Raw genomic sequence first — 17812 nt, forward strand, 5'->3', positions numbered from 1 at the left:
CTTGTAAGAACCACATTTTTAAAACGGTTATTTCTCCAGCAACGACTGTGATTGGTCCATCCGTTACAACGCTGAGAAAAGTATCAGGCACCACGTGACAACGCCGTTTGCGTGAACAAGCAAGAACAAGAGATTTAAAAAAAAAAAAAAAATTAATTCGTTAAATTGACAATTAATTGATAAATATATAATACGTTAATTTTATTCTAAGACGTCACTCGCAGTGGTAATTTTTAGAAATTATTACAGAGCTTGATTTCGCTTTAAAAAAATAAATATATACTTCTGTTAAACATTTAAATATGTTGTATAAAAATCATATAAATAAATAAATACATTAGCTTCTGTGAAAATTAAAATTGGGAAGTAACAGCACACAAATAAATAATCACTCTTTTTTTTTTCTCCCCTCAGTACCCGGATGTGTTACGTCAAATTAGTGCGCGCTACGTCATACAAACGCATGGTCCAACATTTTTCTGAACGCTGCAGATTTGATCAGGATTTTGAGTGTTTAATTTTATAATCCGCTGGAATGAAAGTTAAAGTGCTTTGTAGAAACCCGGACGATTATGTTCGAGAGACGACTAGAGATATACAGCGAGGTATGTTAACATAACGTGATTATATGAGGGTTGGTGTAAGTTAATAGGAAGCCTAACTGTAGTGTGTTCCCTATCTAGTGCCAAGGAATTACGACCCGACCCTGCATCCTTTTGAGGTGCCCAGAGAATACACCAGGGCCCTAAATGCCACTAAACTGGAGAGGGTATTTGCCAAACCCTTTGTAGCTTCACTAGATGGACACAGAGATGGCATCAGCTGCATCACCAAACACGCCAAAAGCCTGTCAACAATCATATCTGGTGCCTGCGATGGGGAGGTAACACTTTAAAGCCTTTACCATGCTGTTTGAGTATTATGGCTCTTTTAAGAGGTCATTTAGGCTCTTGTATTGAGAATGCTCAGTCACTATTATGTTTAAGAACAACATGCACACCCAACATACAACAAAACAGTAAACAACAAGACAAAGGACACAGTTAATGAACTTCAGTTTTGCTGTTATTTTTCCCAATGTATCAAAAGAGTGTGCAAATGACCATCTAGATTTAGTATGGATGAATGCGTGATTTCCTGATTCTTACAGGTGAAAGTGTGGAACCTTACTAAGCAGGAGTGTTTGAGGACAGTTCAGGCTCATGAAGGATTTGTACGAGGAATCTGTTCCCGCTTTTGTGGCACTTCCTTTTTCACGGTATTTTAATCCTGCGTATTCCATATTGTTCCTTGATGTAGATGGAGACAATCTAGTTATTAAGTGCTTGTGCAGTTATGTGATTCTCTGAAATCTTCATGTCGTGCAACAGGTAGGAGATGACAAGACCATCAAACAGTGGAACATGGAGGCCCCAGGATATGGAGTTCGGGAGGAACCAATTAACACAATTCTGGGGAAGGTACAGTTTTATCTTACACACATTATATATATTATTATAAAAATGCAGAAATGGCTGCATTTATTTGAACAAAAATAAATTAATATTGTAATACAATAATATTACGGAATTATTATAATTTAAAATAACAGTCTTCATTGTCACATGATCCTTCAGAAATCATTCTAATATGCTGATTTGCAGCTCAGTTATTATCAATTATTAATGGTGCTAAGTTATTGATAATCACTCTTAATATTATCAGTGTTGAAAATTATTTTCCCTGCTTAATATATTTGTGGAAACCATAATAAATATCCAGGAGATATCTTTAATGAATAAAACGTTCAAAAGAACAGCGTTTATTTGAAATAGAAATCTTTTGTAACATTATAAATGTCTTTAATGCTTCTTTGCTGAATAAAAACATTAATTTCTTTCTTTTTCTATTTCTTAAAAAATTGATAAGAAATGTTTCTTGAGGACCAAATAAGCATATTATATTGATTTCTGAAGGATCATGTGACACTAAAGACTGGAGTAATGGCTGCTTATAATTCAGCAGAATAAAATACATTTTAAAATGTATTCGAATAGAAAACTGAAATTGATAACTGTTTAAATTCTAATAGCATTTCACAATTTTACTGAACGAACTAGCAGGTGAAACTAAAAAATAAAAGACAAGTAATACTGTTAGTGAATAATTAGGGCATGTTTCCAATGTTATCCACTAAATTATATTTAGTCATTTATAAATATGCACACATTTTAGGGTTCTGTAAGGTTTTCAGTTTGTAAGAGGCCTGATGTGTCTTGCAGGCGGTGTTCACTGGCATTGACCACCACCAGAGGGAGGGCACGTTCGTAACCTGCGGGCAGACGGTGGATATCTGGGATGAACAGAGAAGCAGTCCCATCCGCTCCTTCAGCTGGGGTGTGGACAGCTTCAGCTGCGTCCGCTACAACCCTGTGGAGGTGATCAAATTCAATTTCATTTCATTTCAATTTATTTCCCCTGATCTTTTCATAATATGCATTGCTTTAAAGCAGCTTTACAATGATTAAAATGCCAAAGCTGGCAGTGACCACCATGGGGTTTTTGGGTATGGCCATAAAACAGCACTGTTTTCTAGCCTTTTGTTTTATGAGGCAAACTTTTGAGGTTTTTACCATCCAAGTGGTTCATGGGAGTAATAGATTACTTCTAGAAACCAAAAGTCACACATTCCTTTAATTTAACGGTTTTATCAACCACTGATTGCCCTGTTGCCCTTTATAGACTGAACTTCTCGCCAGCTGCGCATCAGACAGAAGTATCGTCTTGTATGACACCAGAGAATCTGCACCACTTAGAAAGGTCTGCTGTATTTTTACTTTTCACCCACAACTTTTATTTTTTTCTTGCCCACATGGCTGAATAGCGCCATTTATGACTATAATGAAATTACACTGCGTTTCAGGTTATCATGCAATTGAGAAGCAATACGCTTTGTTGGAACCCAATGGAAGCATATTATTTTACCTGCGCCAATGAAGACTATAAGTGAGTTTATTTTAGCCTAAACCTTTACATGAAAAATGAAATGAGAGTAAATAAATCATCAAATCGTATCATCTGTTTCTTCTACAGCCTTTATACTTACGATATAAGGAATCTGGATGTTCCTGTAAATGTGCACATGGATCATGTATCCGCTGTACTGGATGTGGATTATTCACCTACAGGAAGGGAGTTTGTATCCGCCAGCTTTGACAAAACGGTCCGAATCTTTCCAAAAAACCAAAACCACAGCAGGTTAGTGTGGTGTGGAAAGGCCAAGGAGCACTTTTTCCACTTTTCACTTTTCTCTCTCTCTCTCTCTCTCTCTCTCTCTCTGTGATATTTACAGCCTTGGTAGCCATAAGGGAATTACTTCAGAAACACACACTGCTGGCCAAAAGTTTGAAATGATTAAGATTTTTTTGTAACACTTTATTTTAAGGTGACCTTGTCACACGTTACATATACTTTTATAATAACAATGAATTATGCATAATTACATGCAAGTAACCCTAAGCCAAAGCCAAATCCTAACCCTAATAGTAAGTACATGTTAATATTACTCGGTACTTAAATGTATAATTACACTGTAACAAGGACACCTTAAAATAAACTGTACCCATTTTTTAAAAATGTTTTTTTTTTTTTAAAGAAATCCCTTACGCTCACCAAGGCTGCATTTATTTGATCAAAAATACAGTAAAAACAGTAATTTTGTGAAATACTATTACAATTTAAAATAAGTGTTTTCTATTTGAATATAAGTTACAGTGTAATTTATTCCTGTGATCCAAAGCTTTTATCAGCATCATTACTCTAGTCTTCATTATCACATGATCTTTCAGAAATAATTCTAATATTCTGATTTGGTGCTCAAAAAATTTATATCCATGTCGTAAACGTCTTTTATTTATTTATTTTTGTGGAAACCATGATACACTAAGATTTTTTTGTTCTTATTTTTGTTCTTGATTTGTTTTTTGTTTTTAACAAAAATACACTATATTTGATTTTTTTAATATTGAGAATATAGGGTAAACGTACCTATTAAGCTCACCAAAATCTACATTAAGACATTTTTAGTGCACAAGATATTGGTTTCAGTACAAAAAGTTATGTTAAAATAAATATTAATCTCTCACACAAAAATATTCAATTTTATTTTAAATGACAAAAGCATTTCAATTAAGATATACATCATTCAATTCAAAAAGTCTGGCTGTGCTTAATGGGTACATTTTTGTATCCTTTAAGCACACCCTGTTCCCATTAAGCTCATTTTAAGGAAAATTTTTAAAGAATAATTGTAAAAATATATATATTTTTTGAAGGTACAATTATGAAACCTTTTTAAATGGATGTCAACTCATCTATAGTCTCTTAAGGCTTGAATATACTACACGATTTTTGCCCCGATTTTCGACAGATTTACAGGTCTGTAGAAGTTGATGCTAGTTACCAAAGATCAGAGCCAGTCTGTAGATTTGAGTTGACAGAATCCATAGAAAATCAATTAACTTAACTTAAAGTGACAACCATCAGTTCATATTTAAAGTCTGTTTAAGAAGTATTTACATCGATGTTCAATGTGGAAGAGCTTAAAGAGAGCACAGTGAGCTCATTAAATTTCATGTAACATTTATTAAAATGCTAAATTTTGCTAAATAAATAGTCATGTATTAAGTTCATACATATTTTAATATGAACAACTGTTATTAACAATATCTATGAAATTCAACTTTTTCTTATTGATGTCGCACTGAAGCCGTGTGATTTTCATAGTAGTGCACCCTTTAAGCTCACCTTACAATAATATGAAATCTTTAAAAATTACAGCACTGTAAAATGACAGACCAGCAATAAACTGTCAATTTATAATATTCTGGATGTAAAAGTACAAGCCAGTAATGCCTGTGAAGTAATATGTTAGCGTAGCACACAATCTTATACAGCTAGTCAGCTAACTGTGTTCTGTAGCAGCCGCGCTATGTTGCTAAAACTATCTTTTGGATCCAATGTAATTATTTCCCACATCCAAGTTCCAGGTTATAATATGCAAAACAATGAACATTAATCTCTTAAATTTACAATAAGTAGTGAAACTTACCCAAAATAAAGGCTTAAACATCTAAAAAAAAAAAAAAAACGCACATTTAAGGGGCTCCTCTTTTGGTGAAAGTTTTTAGACAGCTTTCAAAATGGCCACCAGACAGTGTGAACACATGGAGACCCGTATCTCAGCGTGCAATGATCTGATTGACTTGAAATTATAGGAGGTATATAGTAACAAACATATCAGTTGGTTAAGACATCAAGTAGGATAATAAATTATTTTTTCTTTTTATAATCTGATCTCAAAAATGGAAGTGTGCTTAATAGGTACTTTTACCCTAATAAAAAATTTATGTTAATCTAAATAAATTACAATTAACATGAAGTATAATTAAAATCTAATAATAATAAATAAATAAAAATATTAATAATTTTGTTGAATAATTAGGGTATGTTTGTTATCCACTCAATGCATTAAAACCGTTTAATGCACAGGTAGTTCCAAATCAGTTTAATCACCGTTCTATATTAATTCACTGATGCACACAAACACACACACAGAATATTTTATTTTATTAATAAAATAGTTTAGATACTGGATTGCTGCTTGATATTCCTCAGCAACTAGGGAGTAAATTCGCTGTTTTTGAAGTAACTAAACTCACAGCTTCGTTGTTTGAGAGAGATGTGCAGATGCAGGTAGTTCACACACACAGCTGTCACCTCTCTGTCTCTCTCTCTCTCTCTCGATTGCTAATTAATTCAAGTAAATGTTATAATTAATTCATTCAAATAAATGTGATCTTAACGCACATTTCATATCTGTCTGATTTGAAGTGGGCAAAATGCTAGAGCTAACGAGCCGTAACTGATGGATCTAATGATCTTTTCTTTTTTATTGCAACAAGTTCACAAACACAGAGATTTTCTTTTCTTGCTTTCAATGTGATTTCCCACAATCCTCAGGGAGGTGTACCACACCAAACGTATGCAGCATGTCATCTGTGTGAGATGGTCTGCTGACAACAAATATGTCCTGAGCGGCTCTGACGAGATGAACATTCGGCTGTGGAAGGCCAACGCGTCGGAGAAACTTGGACTGGTGAGTGCATGATCCCATTTCATGTCTAAGTCAACCAGAAAGAGTTTTAACTCAGTGTCTCCAGGTTTCATACCTGATTGCAGAGCTTTTTAAGGGTGTTCACTTGTTGCAGATGCACTCAGGTGGTTAATAAGGGACCTGTTTGGCCCTCTGGCCACCCCACAAAGCACTTAAAATGAATTACACTCACAAATCACTTTCATTAAGCACTTCTATGGCATAGTTGCCACGGTCTGAAACCTGGCCAGGAAAAAGCTCTAGAGTTTTATATCTCTTGTCAAAGCGACTCTTGTAATAGAGTGCCCCAAAGTGCCTACACTTCTGAAGTGAAGTTCGCTTACAAGGAAATCCGCACATGTCCATAGATGTTTTTAAAGATTTTAAAGACTTTTGTAGTTTATATAGGGATAAGAACGGTGCCGATAATGATCAGTTTTATAATAATATCTGATCTTGAGAGTTGTTAAAAAACAACAAGGTATATATTAAGGAGTGTCCATTTTAGTCAGGGAGAAAGTAATTGTTACAAAACAGTAAATATGTCCCCCTTAAGTAAACTTGAAGTGTATATACACATGAAAAGAAAGCTTTTTGTTCTGCTGAGGCAGAGGTTGGTTCCGCTCCAGGTAGATGGTAGTTTCTTCTCCCCATCAATTTGTATCAGCTCTAGTGCATCTGATTCCCTCATGCGGCCCATCGTTGGCAAGTTTTTGGCTCCTGCTGGACTTTAAGAGAGAGATTTATTCTGATGCTTTTCACTTAAAGAGATCAGACACTCACTGCAGTTATCAGCAGTTTGAATCGGCCAATCACTTAAAGCAGAAAAATAATGAAGACATTAAACTATCAGGCACATGAAAGTATTTAATTAAAGAAGCAGATGCTGAATCAAGAGTCTGCTGTCTGGAGAAGCTCTTTGGACCTTAAAGAGACTGACTTTGTTTTGGTTTAGTTTTTCTTTGCCGTCTGACCAAATACCCATTTTACTAGATTATTATGAAAATTCACTGTTTATGAGGTTGACCGTCTATGAATGACTTTATCTGATTTTTGCACATAAGCACATTGGGTCCCACTTTATATAAGGTGGCCTTAACTACTATGTACTTGCATTGAAATTAATCATTTGATACAATGCACTTATTGTGTACATACATGTTTTTACATTGTACTTATATATTTTAAAATAACTATATGTAATTAATTTCTGTAATTACATTTATAATTACACTGATGATCCATCCCTTACACCTTAACCCACCCTTAAACCTACCCAGACTACCAAACTTGTCCTTAACCTTAAACATATCCCACCTCAATAGCAGCAAACGTGTTTTGAAATACAATATGACCACAATAAGTACATTGTACTTATTTTTTGATGTGAGTACATAGTAGTTAAGGCCACCTAATATAAAGTGTGACTGCACATTGTTTCTGTTATTTCAAATAAAAAGGGCCATGCTTTACACTTATAGCCCTTTAATTTATCCCTAAAGTCCTCTTATAATGTTATAATTTATGTAGAATATTAAATATAATTGCTGCTTGCAGTCGGTGTATGTTAATATAACTCTAATTATATTTTTCATTAAGCATTCCTGTAGCTTGAACAGTAGAGCATAGTGCTAGCAACGCCAAGGTCATTAACTGATAAAATGTATACCTTAAATGCACTTAGGATAAAAACGTTTGCCAAATGCATTAGTGTAATTATATTTGTTATAATTTGTATAAGAAATTAAAGCCTGTTTTTAGGACCATTAGAATTATTGCATTGTGATGTTGTTTACATGACAATAAAACACATTTCTCTCCTAAATTCTTACTTTAATGTGAAAAACATGTCATTAACTGTTATTTTTAGGAATATTTATATAATGTTATAGTTTTCAATATTTTGAGCTTTTATATTTTCACATTTTTACATTTAATGTGCTTTTGTCATTTTTATTATTATTTTTTTTAAATATTTGTAAATATTTAAGTAATTTCAGTACCTCCGCTTATTTAAGTTTTCATTTTTTGTGTAGTTTTTCCATCTGATATTTATTTTATTCTTTATTTCAGTTAACAAAAGTAACACAGGTTACGATAACAGTAAGTACAGTAAAAGAAAAATAAGTTGCTGCATAAGTATGGTAGTTGTAGTGCTCATGTTGCAAATTGATAGCAATTTTAGAAACATAAGAGATGTAAAATTCACATCTGAGGTTTGAATGCGTATTATTTTACTAATAAATCAGTTATTCTAAAATTATATTTGAAATTCCTAAACGATCCCATCGCTGATATGCTAATTTGCCTCTGGGCAGGACTACAAACCCAACAGCTCTGTTATGGGATGTCTCCATGGAAACAGCAGAGTCATGTTCATTTTTCCCCCTCATGTGAACGATGTCAAGAAATTCGTAAATAAGAGTTAACGGGGCGTCCGATTTTCCTCCTGAGCGCTCTGATGGCATCAGCATCTATTAGATTGCCCTAAACAAATTGAATTTGAGAAAATCATTGCTTTTAATTAGAATAAAAGCCCTCGGAGGGGTGTGGAGTGAGACGTGCTGAAGCCCGGTAGCTGAAGAAATTTTATGATAGAGAGATAGATGAGAAGCACGTTGCTGTGTTTCTTTTATCGATAAATGCGGTTTTATGTTGATTACCAAATTAAAAAGACTTCTCAGGATGTTGCATATCTGTACTGCCACTGTTGCTTTTATGAAGTGCATTCATAAGAAATGTATACATTAATACAGTTTGAAAGCATGTTGTACCCATAGCAAAATCTTTTCTGCTGTTGCATGGTGTATGTACTGTATATATGCTATCTTGACCAAAAACACACATCTCATTGTTCACAGCTCTCTGCCCGAGAAAAAGCTGCCGCAAACTACAACAAGAAGCTGATAGAGAAATTTCAGCACCATCCGCAGGTGAAACGCATCGCCCGTCACCGCCACGTGCCCAGAGATGTCCTGAAGCAGAAGAGAGAGCTGCAGGAAATGAAGGAAGCCCGGCGCAGGAAGTAAGTTGCCTTCACCAATGTTAAAGTAATAGTTGACCCAAAAACGTCAATTTGCTGAAGAGATTTGGAGAAATTTAGCATTATATCACTTGCTCGCTAATGGCTCCTCTGAAGTGAATGGGTGCCGTCAGAATGAGAGTCCAAACAGCTGATAAAAACATTACAATAATGCACATGCAATCCACACTATTCTAGTCCATCAATTAAAGTCCTAAAATTCATGAATTCGTAGCAATCGTAAACCTTGCGTTACATTCCATAACATAATCAGACTTTGAAAAAGCTTGGGAAAAATGACACATTTCAACTTTAAATCTCATTGTATCTTGTGCCTTTTGGTTCTTTTGTACTGGCAGCAAAATGAAATGAGTCCATGTTCAAGTTTGATTGGCATTCTGATTGTCTGTGCTTCTGTGTGTGTTTTTTAGGGAACAAAACGTCCGCAAACACAGCAAGCCAGGATCTGTTCCTCTGCTGACAGAAAAGGAGAAGCATGTGGTGGCTGTTGTGGAGTAAGAGCTGATTTAAAGAGGTGCTTTCGGTGGATGGTTTTCTGTTTCTCCACACGCGGACATGCTCCAAAATATTCCACCCTTTGGCCTCTCTTGTACTTCCATACTAAGGATTTTGAGTGTATACAAGAACTGTTGGCTACACATGTTTCTAAAGAATTTTACATGGACACACTGAGCTCTCTTTATAATTGGTTGTATATGAACAATAAAAACATTTTTATTTGTGAATATTCCTGTTTCCAATTTAGCCTTCGCTCAAAACCCACTGGGTTACACAATGACACATTGATTTAAGTAGACAGAACTGTTCCAAATGTTTCTATAACATGTAGGTACTCGTGAATGTGTTACCATCACCTGCTACCATTACCTGTATCACTATGTACATTAATTAACATGGATTTACCTTGGAGCAAGGTTACCTTGTAAGTGTTCTTACTGATGTTATGTGGGCCATATATTGTCTGATAGTGAACTGCAATAAATGCAAGGTAAGGTTGGTGAGTATTGTTAAGAGTCAGTTGTCTCAGTTGTTCTCATATACAGCCTTAAACGCAATCCTGATGTTTTACAGTGTTTGTGTTATGTAATTGTTTGCTAAGGTAAACCAGCACTGTTTTCTCATCCTGTAAACGACTTAATGCTTTAATAAGATATAAAATACACTTCACCTTTTTAGCCCATAATCCTATCATCTCAATCTGCCCTTGTTTAAAGCTAATCTACAGTCAGCGCAACCCAAAGGTGTTAGAAATTGAGGGTCAGGAATGAATATACAGTCAGAAACGGGTGCTTTGCACAATATTATGGTAACTATAATTTTATTAAGTTATTTACATTGCATAATGTTGAACAGGTCAGTACCTGATGTTTTAGTGATGATTTCATGTTTTAGTGTTTGAAGGTGCATCAACTTATGAAATTAAGCACTGTAATGTTTGATATGATATTAATAATGGTCATGCTACATTTTGCCATGGTTAAAATCACTTGTATCATAATCTCGTATGGAATCAAGAATCGCCTCATTCATATTTCATTCATTAATGCACTTGAATCAAGCTAAAAGGAATAGCCTAAATTGTATTTAGCTGTAAATAGAAATGAGCAAGATTATGTTTTATTTAGCAGTTTAAGATGTAATTGAGCCTTGTCATCTTTTAAAAAGGATGTAGTAGTATTCCATAAAGATTGCAATAATTTGACGCATTATTGGTCTATACTTCCTATTGGCAACGGACCCTGCTCAGGTTATTTTTAGAAAATTTGGCTGATCCAGCGACAATGTAGATTCCAGTTCGTTTTTTCACTGTGACTTTCGACTGGCTGTCAATGAAATTGCGAGTCCTACTATGGCAAAGGTTTAGATGAATATTCATTAGGTCATACTGACGCAATGGTGAAGTCTTGATTCTTCAGTATTCATTGGGTCATGCTGACGATGAGTTCTTCTCTTCCAATGGTGATGGCTTGTTTCCTGAATAAAAGATTTCTCATCAAATTGGTCAGTTTTATAATTTTTGTGAAATGGACTTGCATATTTGTGACCCTAGACCACAAAACCAGTCATAAGGGTCAATCATCTGAATAGCTGATATGCTTTCCATTGATGTATGGTTTGTTAGGATAGGACAATATTTGGACGAGATACAACTATTTGAAAATCTGGAATCTGAGGGTGCAAAAAAAAAAAACAGAAATATTGAGAAAATGCCCAAAATGAAGTTCTTAGCAATGCGTTTTGCTAATCAAAAAACATGATCTTTAATTAATATCCTAATGATTTTTGGCATAAACGAAAAATCGATAATTTTGACCCATGCAATGTATGGTTGGCTATTGCTACAAATATACCCGTGACTGGTTTTGTGGTCTAGGGTCTCATTTAAGTTAAATATACGACTTTTACGACTATTTTGCAAAACACATTTCTCTCATTTATGCAAACATAGTGAAACCATACATTAGACTTTCAGAGAAAAAAAAAAAAAATATATATATATATATATATATATATATATATATGAGCACTGGAGACTGCAATTTATACAATTATTTATTTTTCTCTGGTAAAGTTACGAACGTTGTTAATGTACAAATACCATTTTTTCCTGCCAGTGAATAAGAATAAAATTTAGTTCTTGAATATTAATTGAGTAATGCTGACGTCTAGTTCTTCTGTTCCAATGGCGAATGCTGTGCTCTTGAATATTAAATAGGCCACGCTGACGTCGAGTCGTTTCCTTCCGAAAGCAAACGCTGCCTCATGAATATTAACAGCTAAGCCTTCGCCATAGTAGCCTACGATTGGTTAGCTCGCCTCCCGGCCGTGCGGCTTAGCTCCGCCCACACTTCCAATTGGGATTCAGTGTCGCTGCATCCATTTTTGTGTATTTAAGATATCTTCAAGGATTACCAAACCTGGAGAAAAGCGAGGCACCGGCGCAGAGGGACTCAAAAGGGAAACAAACATTTATTATGAGATGCAAAAGAACTTTTCCAGGACGATGACAGCGATGGGTTAGACAGGATTGAACAGGATGATGGCCAAATAAAAGGCAAGAGGCGATTTCACATCCTCACTGAAATCTGGAATAACATCTGAGATCTGCTATTTTATTCATAATGCATCGTTGCTTTATTCATTTTCTTTTTCTATTGAGGAAGAGGAGAATTTTAAACAGGATTACGTTAATTTCAATAGCCATTGCCTTCAAAAGGACCAGCTGTATCCATTCTTCTGTTCTATCCCTCAGAGAATGATTGATCTAATGCTGTAAAAGCCACCTTATATAGTCTAAGAGCTTACACTGTTACCATTTCAATAGTAGTATAATAACTTAACCTTCTTTAGTGTTTTAAAGTATCGTAACGGGCATCAGAGATGCTGCTGTGGGTTATGATGCTTTGATTCCTGAGCAACCAAAACCCACTGATGATTGATCAAATAGACCTTGCTTTCATCATGGATTAAGTCTGGTTATTGATCTTCTTCAGCATCGGCGTGTAAAGATGTCTGCTCCAGCCGGGCCCCGCAGCGGGCCTGTCCTGCCAGAGATGCCGGACCTGAGCCACCTCACCGAGGAGGAGAGGAAGATCATCCTCGGTGTCATGGACAGGCAGAAGAAAGAGGAGGAGAAGGAGCAGTCCATGTTGAAGTAAGAGCTTTATGGATCCTTAATGTATGAAAGTATATCTCGAGTTATTGGCTGAGGGATGGAGAGGGAATGGTGTGAATGATCCCCGGTTCGTTTGAATTGACACTGAGAGCCCGAGTGTTGGAGGTTTAGTGGTGATGTCTAATGGTGAGAATCACATTTGTATTTATTAGTCATATGGACATCGGGCCTCTGCTTCATTCTCTGGGCTTTGGGGTCGTATTATGCGCCATTTTTGCCTTTACTAGTGCACACTTCATAATGACATCTCATAGTACAGTAGCACGCTATTCCAGTTTAATCGATGTGAATATCTAATGTTGTTTTGACCTGAGCATTGAGGCTGCGGCGCCAGAGATTTCAGCACCACGGCGCTGTCCGCTGACTTACAAACCCCTTGAATGATTGTTCTCAGTTGTGAAATGTGGAGCATTTACCTTTGTTTTCAGTATAATTGCAAATTAATTTAAGTGAAATGCTATTATAGGTCTTGAGTGATTGGATTTTGTGAGAACTGCTTAATTTACAACAATAGAGGAAATAGTTCAGTATTGCAGGGTCTTTCAAACTTTTTATGACATTGACCTTTAGATATTATAACCGCCTTGTGGGGGACTCTGTCACTTTATAATGTAAAGACAACTGTATATTTGAATCATGTATAACGGTTCATGAAAAATAGCATTATAAAAACAACATTGCAACATTGTCACTGTATTAAAGCCAAAAGAGGTGATCAAATTATTATTTGTCAAGTATCCAGTTAACAGTGTATCTTTTTCCTACCTTCTGTTAAAGTAATGTTAGATGTGTAAATCTAATGAATATTGTACCTAGGCATGGCAAAAGAGTAAAATAATCACAATTAATCCCATGATTTACAACCAATCACCTCTGTTTTTAGCCAAAATGTTCCCTTGCACCCTTTTGCGGCCCCTGAGGAACCCAGGTTTGAAAACCCCTGCTATATACAACCAAAAAGACTTTTGTCACTCGTTTCATGTTTAGAAATGTCTGGGTTCATGTTGATAGAGGTCTGTTTTTTTTTTAGGCAAAGCAAGATGCTTTTTTAATTAATTAATTTATTTATTTATTATGGATAGATATCAAATAAAAACACAAAAAAATGGTGTAGAAACGATTTTCATTCCACAATGTAATGTTTAATTCAGTGTGTTGAAACATGCGTTTCTTTGTAATTATTTGTATAATTTACCATTTCAAAGTAGAGACTGAAAAAGTACATTCTTGTAAAATTACTTTGAAAATAAATTACAAAATTTAAATTTAGTTCACATCAGTTAGAAAACAAAATAGAGGAGAGTCAAACATTTTAAGAGTTTTTGATTAGTAGTGATGCTTACACATGGTAAAACAAATCAAAGTGTAGTGCAATATGCATATCAGACATTCGTTTCTTTAATCTAAAGATCTGAATTGTTTATTATTAGTAGTATAATTTTTTTCGTCAGCCCTTTTATGTATAATAAATAAATATATAGTTGGTTAGCTTTAAGTTGGTGATTCCAGATTGTTGAAAATGTTTCTTTATGTTTGCTATTTCTATTTGCATTTACTCTTAAAGCTCTTTTAAGGTAAATTATGGCTTTTCTGATTTCCCCCAGTTATTGATTTGGTAACTTTGTGCAACAAATTACTGCACAAAATCTCCAGGATTCAAACAGGAAAGTATTTGCAGTTCTATGAGCAGCGTCAGTACAGCATCTTTAGCTCATGGATTTTTTGCGAGGGTGTGTAGACGTGCTTCTATCATTAGGTAAATATTAACACTGCAGCATGGAAATAAAGCCGATTCCGTGCAATAAGTGAAGTAAACATGAGTCACAGACGTAAAGCTGACTGCCACCTCACTGCTGGTGTGTGTGTGTTAGGTGAGTCACTTGATCCCTCCCTCTTAAACACACACATCCACCATTCATAGTTTCGAGAGAGCGAGAGAGATAATGTTAGCCACTCGAGTGCTGATGTCATGTAAGGGAGGGTGATGGTTGGTTAGCATCAGTGAGGACGCTGTCACGAGGCCTCTGATCTTTTCTAGAGTAGTGTGCAAACGGCCGGTGTAGAGTTACACAACAACACGGCGACTTGTTGGCCTCTGACTGTTACTTATACTGAACAGCGAATGTGCAGAGCTACTGCCCGTGTCATGTGACTCACGGCCTGATCACATTCTCATCGCTGGTCCACAAGGCCATGCCTTCATTTGGGTTATTTAAAGGGGTCATATCATAATTTGCATTATTTATTCTTTCTTCTAAAGTTGCTCAGGTTAGTCCAGGTTTTATGTGTCAAAAACAGTCATAGTTTAGTTTTTCCTATCTGTTTTCAGTTCAATAGACTGATTTCGCGACAGATGACCTTTGTAATGATTGTCTAACTTCCTTTGAACTAAACAGTAATTTTTTGTTACTGTGCCTTTAAGACTTCTATGTAAAAACACTTTTTGTACTGTATTTAAAATGTTGGGTTTACAGTTTGCACTTTACAGCATCTCTTCCATAAAAAAGGCCCATTCACTCCAAGAATGATAACTTGCATCACTTGCTCACTAGTGGATCCTCTGCAGCGAATGGGTGCCGTCAGAATGTCCAAACAACTGATAAAAACATCACAGTAATCCACACAACTCCAGTCCATCATTTTTAACTTTAAACTGTTGCTTCTAAACAAAACTTAAAGGTGGGGTAAGTGATTTCTGGTAGCCAATGTTGATATTTCAAATCACCAAAACAAACACGCCCCTACCCCAAAAGGGTTTCGCCCCTATTTGATAGCTCCGCCCCACACAGACGTGTGTATCCCAGGCAACGATTAGTTCTGTGAAACAAAGCAAAACCAATTTTACTCGCCTATCGAGAAGAAACAAAACAACCTTGGCGTCCAATCGCAGACCTTCCCGCTCCTTGAGTTCTCTCCAGCTCTGGAAAGCCGATCCGATATTTACACGGGTCCTACTTCTTGCCTTATCGTAAGACCGTGTCTACACCGGACGCGAGCGGCACGACAAATCCCCGACAGTAAACTGCTGCCACGTTCTATTTATGACGTTTTGACACAAATTTCAAATGATTTTCAGCGGTTGCTTTGTCGCGTCCAGTGTAGACAGACTTTAGCTGTTGCGGCGCGACATGATAACTGTCGCGTCCAGTGTAGACAAGCCCTCTTTTGTTCCGCAGACGTTTTCCTCTTGTTTTTTGTCCGCCATCTCTATCTTTCTGTCGTCGCTCGGCTAAAGTCCGTCATGTGCACTGAGCGATCTCTCCTCTGCATCATGAGTAGACACGCCCCTTATTGCTGATTGGCTACAAGTTTGTTTTGGTACTCGACCCGACTCAGTTTTCTAAAGCGTTTTTGAGAAAATACATACCCCACTTTTAAATCCTTAAACCATAATAATTCTTCCTCCAGTGAAAGTTTATTTATTTTTATTTTTTCCTGAATTGGGAGAGAAATATGCACAAATCAAGGGCTGTAAAAACAGTCCAAAAGCACTCTAAACTAATATGTTGGTGGATTTTGATGTGAGAGAATGACAGGAAAAGGACTTTTTCAATAGAGAAAGCGTTATTAGGGTTTATGGACTGATATTTTGGTCAGAAGTGATGATTTAAAGTTAAAATGTCTTAATGTTGTATTTGTTTATTGCAAACATGCAAATTTTCACATCACAAGACTATAATTGATGGACTGGAGATGTGTTGATTACTCGTGGATTATTGTGATATTTTCATGAGCTGTTTGGACTGTCATTCTGACGGCACCCATTCACTTCATAGGATCCATTGGTGAGCAAGTAATATAATGCTGAATTTCCCCAAATCTGTTCAGATGAAGAAACAAACTCATTTTTGCGTGAAATATTCTCTTTGTAAAGATGTATCACATTGTGATGGATTCATGCCACAGTCTGTGTTGAAATAAGGCTAAAATAATCATAAACCTTATTAAAAATAAACTTTAGCCCCTTTTCAGAAGGATCTGCAGAGCAGAAGGTGCTACACACAGACAAAGACAACACAGGATTACCACATTTTACCACTTTACCACATTTTACTCTTTTCATTAGTTGTTCTAGTGTTTAGGAATGATAGTAACTGTCAAACATCCTTTGTATTTCTTTGCCATGATGAGTATTTGGTGTTGTTGATGTGTAAATGTGGGTAATCATAATTGTGTTAATCAGTGCATCTTTCTGATGTTGAGGACGTTCAGAATGAGCAGTTTTTGCAGCTTAGTTTCTATAAATGCTTTTTTTGGAGTTACAACATGATTTTATGCATCATATGACTGCTCATTAGCACGTGGTGCTCAGGCTCAGATTTTGTCTAGTCAAGGTGGTGATGGAGAACAAGCAGGATAACTAGCCGACTGGTCACTAATGAGATTTTTAGCTGTGGTTGTTTCACCATAAATCTAAGTGTGTCCGTGGTAGCCAAGCCACAGGATGTTCCTCTAGAAAAAAAATAATGTTTTTTCTTTAATAGTCATACACACAAACATGCACAAACACACACACAACGGTGGCTGTAAGCCAACTCAGGGAATCCTGGGAGAATGAAGAGATGAAGAAGCCCTCTGTAGAAGTGTTTGCCAACTTCCTGTCATCTCACTGGAAGAGCCACAAAGAAATTGAAACAAATCCAGCAAGGGAGAGAGAGTGAGGGAGAGTTTTAGTAGCTGAAAGTGAGAGTGTGCCAGGGGAGGTGTTTATAGCGTATGAAAAAGACAGAAAGAATGAGAGAGATTGCATTGAGGAGAGCAGTTGTTGCCGATTTGCTGTGTTATTATCTGGGGGGGTTGCCCTTCTCCCTCTGGGATCACTGAGGCCTATGGATGAGAATGAGACCTGTAGCACCCAGTGAAAGTGAGTGCACTCAAGTTGGTATTCAAAGTGTGTGCTTCTAATCTGTATTATATATGTACTTACAGTATGAGGAAAAAATATTAATTTTATATTGTA

The 17812-nt window shown here is 36.0% G+C and overlaps 2 protein-coding genes across 20 annotated transcripts in view; both read left to right on the forward strand.

Annotated features, from left to right (window-relative positions):
* Positions 1–416: 416 nt before the first annotated feature.
* On the forward strand, positions 417–9901 carry dcaf13 (ddb1 and cul4 associated factor 13). The gene is made up of 11 exons (XM_058746578.1): positions 417–605; positions 684–883; positions 1151–1258; positions 1371–1460; positions 2262–2417; positions 2722–2799; positions 2903–2985; positions 3073–3237; positions 6001–6136; positions 8995–9158; positions 9587–9901. The coding sequence occupies exons 1-11, from the start codon at positions 536–538 to the stop codon at positions 9672–9674; spliced, it is 1338 nt and encodes a 445-aa protein (XP_058602561.1). The 5' UTR covers positions 417–535; the 3' UTR covers positions 9675–9901.
* Positions 9902–12050: 2149 nt separating this feature from the next.
* rims2a (regulating synaptic membrane exocytosis 2a) overlaps positions 12051–17812 on the forward strand; it is a 175052-nt gene continuing 169290 nt past the window's right edge. For 8 of the 19 annotated variants that reach the window (XM_058746415.1, XM_058746417.1, XM_058746441.1 and 5 more), the window contains exons 1-2: positions 12053–12231; positions 12671–12831. In XM_058746415.1, the coding sequence (XP_058602398.1) occupies positions 12686–12831 (146 nt within the window). In that variant the 5' untranslated portion in view covers positions 12053–12231; positions 12671–12685. Of the gene's footprint in view, positions 12232–12670; positions 12832–17812 lie in introns of all 19 variants that reach the window. The other 11 variants (XM_058746408.1, XM_058746411.1, XM_058746413.1 and 8 more) reach the window with 3 other exon arrangements.

Source organism: Onychostoma macrolepis, chromosome 16, assembly GCF_012432095.1.
Source record: "Onychostoma macrolepis isolate SWU-2019 chromosome 16, ASM1243209v1, whole genome shotgun sequence".
NCBI lineage: Eukaryota > Metazoa > Chordata > Actinopteri > Cypriniformes > Cyprinidae > Onychostoma > Onychostoma macrolepis.

Coding starts and splice junctions, on each gene's coding strand:
- dcaf13 (XM_058746578.1), top strand. CDS start 536: ATGAAAGTTAAAGTGCTTTGTAGAAACCCGGACGATTATGTTCGAGAG. Junction 2,986..3,072: donor TGCGCCAATGAAGACTATAA/GTGAGTTTATTT, acceptor TTTCTTCTACAG/CCTTTATACTTACGATATAA. Junction 3,238..6,000: donor AAAAACCAAAACCACAGCAG/GTTAGTGTGGTG, acceptor CACAATCCTCAG/GGAGGTGTACCACACCAAAC.